The sequence below is a fragment of the Arachis stenosperma genome, chromosome 3 (assembly GCF_014773155.1).
Source record: "Arachis stenosperma cultivar V10309 chromosome 3, arast.V10309.gnm1.PFL2, whole genome shotgun sequence".
Lineage (NCBI taxonomy): Eukaryota > Viridiplantae > Streptophyta > Magnoliopsida > Fabales > Fabaceae > Arachis > Arachis stenosperma.
In genome coordinates, this window is record NC_080379.1 from 27,697,598 (window position 1) to 27,706,676 (window position 9,079).

The following is a 9,079-nucleotide window of genomic DNA, read 5'->3' on the forward strand; positions in this document are numbered from 1 at the left end:
TCTTGTTTAGATACAAAAAAAAATTTTAACTACGTAACAATAATAAAAAAATTTATTTATACTAAGTATTGTACACAACACGTATCAAAATAAAATTTTTAATCAACATCATAGAAATTAATATAAGAAAAAATACATATAAAAAAAAATTTACACGTGAAGGATATCCAAAATATTCAACAACATAATCTTTAGTACGTGTGTATTACAAATCATCTTTTTCTTTTTCCCTCTGTCCGAGCTTGATTGATTTTTCTTGAAATGTTTGAAATGAAGTGGGAAGAATGATGTAGCCTCGTATATCGAATGACGGTCATGGCCTCATGGGTGGTCTTCTCCCTCTTTTATGAACGCCACACATCAACATCATAAGAAATAGATCTTTTAAATTTTGGATTTCATTTTATAAGATAAAATATAATTTTTTATTATTTATTTTATAAATAAAAAAATATAAAAAAATAAAAAATTATATTTTATTTTTTAAAATAAAAAATTTAAATTTTAAAAGATCTAAATTCACAAAATATAGTCCTCACAAATTTTTTTTGTTTCCGTCAGGTGGCCAAAAATTGCCCCCACCTATTTCATTGCTTGTCAGTAGTTAAAAATCAGCCCAATTAATTTTGTTATTGTTCACTGCATACAAATAAAACACCATAAAGCAAAGACACACATTAAGGTTACTAATTGAAATTTTTTTTTACAGAAAACATAGAAAGTTTAAGTATCCAATGCATTTGTTATGCATTGTTAAAATAAAAAATTTAATAACTTTTACTAATAATTCAACCTTACGAGGATTTAAGAGCAAGTCTTAATTTTAATGTTAACTTTCATTTTAATTTTATTTTGTGATTTATAAAATATCATATCAATATTTATAGAATCAGATATCATAAATAATAATTTAAGACTAAATATAAGATTTATCATTTCAATATTTAGTCTTAACTCAATTTAAATTTTATATTATTTTTAATTATTTTATCAAAATAATTATATAAATAGTAAAAATTTATTGATTTTTCATTAAGGTAATACCGTTTTTTTAAAGTAAAAATAATCTCATTTTATCTATCAACATGCTTTAATTACAAATCTTTTTACTTCTTGTAAATATCAAAAGTAATACTTTAAAAGCATCCATTAGAATTACTCGAACATACTTCATATATTTTTGAAAACGTTTTCTGATGTATCTTAAATTTAACTTGATATGATAGAACCTAACTTGCAAATGCTATATAAACAATTTAAGTTCTTAGATTGATGTTTAATCCAATCTGAGTCATTTAGTCTTGAAAAGACTTGTGAAAGAATATCTAACGGTGTGTTTGCTTTGCATTTTATTTTCTGTTTTAATTTTTAATATTTTATATTTTCAGAATGTTATGAAGAAAAAAGAAAAAATAAGAAGTAAAAGCAGAAAACAAAATTTTATTATTTTTCCTTTTTTCTTCACTAAATCCTGAAAATAGAAACATTGAAAATCAAAACGCAAACCAAACACACCATAAAATTCTTAAATTAGTGTTTGATCTAATGTAAGTCACTCTTAGTCTTAGGTTTGGAAAAGCTAATGAAAAGAATATCTAAAGTTCTTATATTGATAGTTGATCTAATTTGATCAATGCTTCGCCTGTCAAGGCTTAAGAAAGAATATTTATTTGTATACTCAAATAGTGAAAGTCACGTTTTCTAAAGATTGCAACTTGTTCTAAAGAAAAAGTAAATTTCAGAAGAAAACTTTAGGACTGTTATATTACAAGAACATTACTTGAAGATGATATAATTTATACAGATTTTTTTTTTTTTTTCATGAAACTTATGACATTTACAAGGTAAGGAAATTGCGATTTATTTCTCTGACTTGTATACCACCTCATGTATATTGAAGCAAAAGGGAGATCAACTTAGGACGGGAAAATAAAACAAAATAGAACAAATTACGTTACCAAATTATTCCACATCTTGGAAGTAAGACAAAATGATCAATTGCTCTTCTCCAGAGTCACAATTCAAGCTTCAGGAATGGGAGGTAGAGGCTCCTGAAATTTAAAAAAAAAAAAAAAAGTTGTAGGATTATAAGCATGACTATACCACATTGATAAGTTAGAAATACAACATGAAGCACAGAATTCACTGAATTACCTCAGCCAGCCGCAACTGTCCGTGGTGTACATTAGAAGATTTAACAATGATTTCCCACTTAGGATCAGCTAATGCTGTCTTGGAAGTTTGAGTTCGAGCATGAGTGTTGGTGGCAACATTAGACCATGTGGGTAAATTCCTCGAGGAAACTGCAGGTAAAGTGCGTTTTAACCAAGATTCTGAAGGAGCTTTTGGCAAAGGAAGGGCAAGAGGAGTCTTTGCAGAGTTCACATTTGATGTTTCTCTACATCCTAAACATGTAAGCAATTTTCTTTCTAAGCCCATCTTTCCATCACTTGCCATGTTTAAGCTTGCCAAAGTATTATTGTCATCCTGGCTAGAGCTTTGAGCACATTCTTGATCGACAGATTCGGTAGCCCCGTGGATCTTTGGATCAACTTCTGAATCGCCAGTCAACTTCAAATTCCTCTGTGACATGGGATTCACAGTTTGGTCCTTATAACTTCTCTTACTGCCAGGAAATCGAGATTGTGATTCTGTTTGCTTGCTTCCAATGAATTTTTGACTTGAAGTCACAACCAACTCATGATCTAAGTTGTTTTCTTTGTAGCCAGTTTTTGTCAACCCTTCCTTTTCCAAGTATGTGGTGTTGGAATTGTTTTCAATTTCCACCTTCATATTATTACTAGAATTATCAGAACAAAGAAGGCGAGAGGAATCAAGAGACATTAAACTTTCAGGAGTTAATGTTGTCTTCTCATCTGCAATATCCACTGGTTTGCAATCTTCAAGTGAATAATTTATAATAGGATTCTTATCAATCACACTGTCATTTCTTGAAGTCTTGAAATTATCCCTTCGTTGATTGACTTGATTTATTTGACCCTTAATTTCAGAAGAACATGAAGTTGAAGACTTAACCTTCCGTACAGAATCGACATATAGAGTTTTCTCAACAACAGGGCTTTCACAGATAGATTCGAATCGAGTTCTCTCAGCAGATGAAAAATCGCTGCAACCTCTTCGATGTGGATCAATAACATTATTAGATTTTTCAGGAATACCTGCAGAATCTTTCTCTTTTGTGAAGCCAGACTGAGTACCTGCTAAACTTTTTCCATAATTAGCAGTTCCAGTATGCTGCAGAAAGAAGTAAAAAAAAAAAAGGTGAATATAGATAAAGACGAAGTGAACTACCAAAACATAAAGTAGGTAGTGACCAATTAATACCTGTTTTGCGGTTGTTCTCTGAGATGCACCATGCATTCGATGGACTGGAGAATTCAGAATCCTATCCTCCATTCTTAATCCTGGCATTGGATTCAAAAGGCAGAAACGAGGAAATAGCCCGCAAACTTTGGGTGCAAAGTTCTCAGCAATGTCATTATCATCGCTTTCATATTCGCTTTCTTCCCTACCAATATTTTGGGCATAATGTGGCATGACATTTTGCCATTTGGGGTTAAGGGGACGAGGCTTTTCTCCATTTACTACTTTCTTTACCAGTCTTGGCTGTTCTTTCATAACAAGAGGTTTCTTAGAGGTGTATTGAACTTGAGATGTTTCAGAAGCCATTGCCTTCGCTGCAGGCAAGAACCTCCCGATCATGAAATCTCGAGCCTGTTGATCAGCTGAGAAACTCGTGGACAGTTGGACCTCTTGCTCGTCCCATGCACTCAAACCACTGACACTACAAGTCATGAAGAATGATTCTGTTCTAGAAAGTGTATCAAGAGCATCTTGATATGTCTCGTCCCCATCATCCGAACCAGAACTTGTCTTTTCCTGAATTATCTCTTTTATGCTTTCATGTTTCGTCGTCACCTTATTGTCCGAAGAAGAGCAACTCTGAGAGCTGGAAATGCTGCTTCCTATCCCGGACTGAGTAACTAATGTAGCTTTAGGAACTTTATCAGAATCTTTCTGTTCAACCTTTGAAGCCCTCCCAGGTGGAAGCTTTGGAGTAATGACATGTCGTTCGAGAAGCAGAGTTTCCGATTTACCTTCTTCCTTTGGCCTCCCAGGACTCTTCTCCCACACAAAGGGAACGGTTCCGGGATTACTCACAGGACCTGATTTTAACTCAGATTTATATACAGGAAGAGGAGGTAGTTTGGGTGCGGATGACTTATTGGTTTTCCTTTGACTGTCGCTTTCAGATGCCACCACTGTTGATGAGAATCGTCTTACTGATAAAAGTGGCTGATTAAAATCTAACTGCTTTTCTTCCATTAGAGTTTTTAGAATCATATAATTGGTTTCTGCAAAACAAAACTGAAAATATAATCAAATTGAAACTTGAATATGAGTATATGACCTTCCAGATTCAGATACTTGCAATCAAATTAATAAAATGAGATAACCTCAAGACAATTTACATATAAAAAAATGTACATAGAACACCAAAACCCAAAGTCAACTTTGCCTGATTTAGCACTCATATTTGACGTTAACACGCGGTAAGAAGCTAAGATTGAACTTGGGTCTTAGTCATGACATTACTTCATAGTTTTAGGGTTTTTTATTTTTTAGTTTATAGTAGGCTCAATCTTGTACAGTTTAACTTATAAAATTATATAATTGCAATATGTATAACATAGGAGAAAATCCCCAATCCCGTTCTACAAGATGGGAAACAATTTAAGCATTATTGGTAAGTATGATACAATCTTACGCTTATGAAATTGACTTAAAAAACTACTCTGAATTGTGAAAGTAGACAAAACAAATCAAATCAAATCAGCATCATTAGATTATGAAAATAGCATTAATCTAGAGTATGCAAGAAGAAGCCTTAATATATAATCTTCGACTACTGAATCTTATTGCATCCAAGCCAGTTCCTAAATCAGAACCAATTCAAAGAAGGTTTACAGTCAACGGGAAGCACACACACATCAGTGAACTGCAAACACCAGCTTCATTAATCAAAGACTTTAAGCTAAAAATTAACAACAAACATTCACCTAAATAAATAAAGGATTTTTCATTCAAAGAAGAAGCGCGTCCAATGAAATTTTTAGTGAAAGCCATTAGAATTGGAATTCAGAATTGGTAATGAAATTCAATTCCATTCCCCCGTCTATGATTTTCTAATCAAACAATCAAGTTTTATTGTAGCATTCATCACTATTACCACCCTCGAGAAACACCGACACCGAGAGAGAGAGAGAGAGAGAGAGAGAGAGAGGACCTCAGGAAAAGAAGAAGATTATGTAATTTGACTTTTCTTCTAAGTCTGGAAAGTTGATTGAAAGCGACCTACACTCCAAAGCTTAGAAATTCAGGGAATATAGAACAAAAGGAACCTTCGTCTACAAGAACATGGGGATGAAGAGACTAGAGAGGAAGTAGGAGAGAGAGAGAGAGAGAGAATAAAGTAGTACTTTTTTGCCTTTGATTCTTCCAGGGTTTTGTTTATTATTGTTGCTTAGTTTGGGTGCAGTGCAGAGCAGAGGAGAGGTTAACAGCTGGTGCCCCAAAGTGTTTGCAAATTTTGAAGAAACCTTTTCATTCATTACGTTTGCTTCTTTATGCATTTTCTTTTTCTTTTTCTTTTTCTTTTTCTTTTTTTGCTAGAACTTAATTTTGATATTGGAGTTTGTATGCGAAATGTTGGTAGAAATGAATCAAATGACAGTGCTACCAAAAAGAAAGTCGGTGTAGTAGTAACTAACTAAGAGGAAATTTTACCGTTGGGAGTTGGGACTATGGGAGTGGTTGGAGCAAGGTGTTGAAGACTTCAATCCGATTCAGACCCAAACATATTTTTCAGTTTGAATTTATTATTTTTATCTTTCGTCGTATTTAGGTTGAATTTGGACCATATTATTTTTTGTGAACAATAATTAAAAAAAAGAAAAAATAAAAAGACAACAATTATTTAAGATTCTGCATTAACAGAAGAAGTCTTACACTTAAAAGTTGTAGCTAAACTACTTTGTCGTCAACAACACAAAGTCCCTCTTTATTACAATATCTTGATATTAGCTCAAACATCACTTCTCAATTTGTTTTTATCTTCAAATGAAACATCCTTTTAACAATCTCTATTTTATAACGTCGATAAGATCATCTCCACCTAGACACTAGGTTATATGTCTCAAGACAGTCAAACTCACACACCACGAGTTTGATTTCGGATTCAGCAGCATGATGTAATCCTTTTCATATACTCCAAAATTTTGTTTTAATGACATTAGCACCATTAATTTGATCTGCTTTTCCCATCACCTAGTTGCTAGAATTATTGTGTAAGTACTATCTAAAATCAGCATTTTCAATCAACATTTTTATACTACTATTGCAATTAAGCTTAATTGTACTAGATTTAGGGACGCTCCAATTAAAAGGTTTCATGCTAAACAATGAATGGACTTCCGGGATCATAGTAGCATTAAACACAACAATCCACATTCGAGCTCTAAATGCAATTTCACCATAGAAGCTAAAGAAACCATAAAAAATATCACCATTTCTGTCTTGCCAAATAGCCCACACCATAACTGCAAAGATATAGCTGATGTCATTTTTGAGACCTTGCTTGAACCAATTGAGCAGATCCTAATAAAAAAATTGACATCCGAGAATCCCATATAACCCCATACCAGCTTCATCGCATCGTAGTCTCAAAGACAATGCACAATTGTCTTTGAAAGATGGTTATATCTAGTGCAAATATTAAAAGTAAAGAGATTTCGTCAAAAGTGTAGCTGCTGAGTCAATAGAGAAGATTGGAGACAAAGCCACACTAAAAACCTCACTTTCTTTGGTATATGAGTTTTCCATAGCCAGACCCAATTAAGATCATCATCCCAATTAACTTTTTTTTAGCAGCCACTCATATCCAGATTTAGCTAAATATAAATTGGAAGAAAAACTTGTCCACATTCAACCTAAATCACCATTTGTAGCACAAAAGGGAGAATAACTCAAAATATCATCCTTTAGTTTATCAAGAATAAAAGAATAAATTCTTTTCAAATACCAAGAATCATTCTCTTCCTTGATTCTCATGTCTGATTCAACAACAACAACAACAATAACGAAGTTTTGTCCCACTAGGTGGGGTCAGCTACATAGATCAAACGACGCTATTGAGCTCTATCATGTATCATGTCTACAGAGAGACCGTTTACATGTAGATCTCGTTTGACCACCTCATAGATGGTCTTCCTAGTTTTTTCTCTGCTTTTCACCCCTTGTCCATCTTCCATCTCATCCGCCCTCTTGACTGGGTGCCCTGTCGGTCTTCTTCTCACATGTCCAAACCACCTGAGATGTGATTCTACCATCTTTTCCACAATAGGTGCTACTCCAACTCTCTCTCTCTCTTATATATTCATTCCTTATTTTATCCAATTGCGTATGACCACTCATCCATCTCAACATCTTCATCTTTGTCACACTTAACTTATGTTCGTGCTCCCCTTTGGCCGTCCAACATTTTGTACCATAAAACATAGTCGGTTTGATAGCAGTGCGATAGAATTTACTTTTAAAGGCACTTTTTTGTCACATATAAAATCAGATGCACTCTGCCATTTTGACCAACCTGCTTGGATCCTATGATTTACATCATGTTCAATCTCTCCATTATCCTATATGATGCACCTAAGATACTTAAAACTTTTAACTTTTTGTAGGATGTTTTCTCCACTTTGTATTAGGGTTTTTCCTTCGGCGGCCAAACTTACATTCCATATATTCTGTCTTGCTACGGCTTATGCGCAGACCATACACTTGTAGAGCTTCTCTCCATAAATCTAACTTCTTATTAAGGTCTTTCCTTGACTCTCCCATAAGGATGATATCATCGCAAAAAGCATGCACTATGGCACAGGCTCTTGGATATACTCTGTGAGTACTTCCAAGACTAATGCGAAAAGGTATGGACTTAAGCATGATCCCTAGTATAATCCTATACCAATAGAAAATTCTTCTGTCACACCACCTTAAGTCTTGACACTAGTTGTAGCCTCATCATATATATCTTTAATTGCATGATATATGTGATCCTTACTCTCTTTCTTTCCAAAATCTTCCATAAGACCCCATTTGTCACCTTATTGTATGCTTTTTCCAAATCAATAAACACCATATATAGATCCTTTTTATTACTACGATACCTCCCCCATCATCATTTTTAACAGGTATGTAGCTTCAGTGATGGATCTACTTGGCATAAAGCCAAATTGGTTATCTGTTACTTGTGTCTCTTGTCTCAACCTCCGTTCTATCACCCTTTCCCATAATTTCATGATATGGCTCATGAACTTGATCCTTCTATAGTTTTTGCAACTCTGTATATCCCCCTTATTCTTGTAGATAAGTACCAATGTGCTCTTTTTTCACTCATTTGGTATCTTCTTTGAACTTAAAATCTCATTAAAAAGTTTGGTTAACCAACTGATGCCTTTCCCTCCAAGGCCCTTCCAAACTTCAATCAGAATATTATCGGGTCCTACTGCCCTGCCATTTTTCATCCGCTTTAGAGTCTCTTTTACCTTGAAGTGTCGAATCCTTCGATAGTAGTCGAAGTTTTGATCTTCTTCTCATGCATATCCGACCAAGGCTTGAAAGAGTATTCTATCCTTTATTAAATAACTCGTAGAAGTAGCTCTTCCACCTTTCATTGATTTTCTCATCTTGAGCCAAAACCTCTCCGTCTTTATTCTTTATGCACTTAACTTGATCCAAGTCTCTCGTTCTTCTTTCACGGCTCTTTGCGATTCTATATATACCTTTTTCTCTTTCTTTCGTGCCTAAAGACTGGTAGAGACCCTCATATGCTCTTGTTGTTGCTTCACTTATAGCCACTTTTATCTCTTTCTTAGCCGTAATATATTTTTTCCAATTATCTGCATTGCGGTACAAAGACCACTCTTTAAAGTACTCCCCTTTTGCCTTTATCTTTTCTTGTACACTGAAATTCCACCAATAGGACTTCTTGTCTCTTGGTCCT

General features: G+C 34.0%; 1 protein-coding gene across 10 annotated transcripts; it reads right to left on the reverse strand.

Moving 5' to 3' along the window:
• Nucleotides 1-34: 34 nt before the first annotated feature.
• Nucleotides 35-5,818, reverse strand: LOC130969429 (uncharacterized). Of its 10 annotated transcripts, none has more exons than XR_009081850.1 (5): nt 5,502-5,616; nt 3,346-4,389; nt 2,155-3,255; nt 1,959-2,051; nt 35-341 (listed from the first exon to the last, which is right to left on the reverse strand). XR_009081850.1 is itself a non-coding variant. In XM_057895142.1 (5 exons), the coding sequence occupies exons 3-5, from the start codon at nt 4,363-4,365 to the stop codon at nt 2,022-2,024; spliced, it is 2,151 nt and encodes a 716-aa protein (XP_057751125.1). In that variant the 5' UTR covers nt 4,366-4,389; nt 5,309-5,376; nt 5,502-5,617; the 3' UTR covers nt 1,553-2,021. The 10 variants fall into 10 exon arrangements, 8 of the variants coding, with proteins under 8 accessions (XP_057751129.1, XP_057751121.1, XP_057751127.1 ...); XR_009081849.1 differs by lacking the exon at nt 35-341 and adding an exon at nt 514-639; XM_057895142.1 differs by lacking the exon at nt 35-341 and adding an exon at nt 5,309-5,376 and having other exon boundaries at nt 1,553-2,051; nt 5,502-5,617.
• Between the last annotated feature and the right edge of the window lie 3,261 nt (nt 5,819-9,079).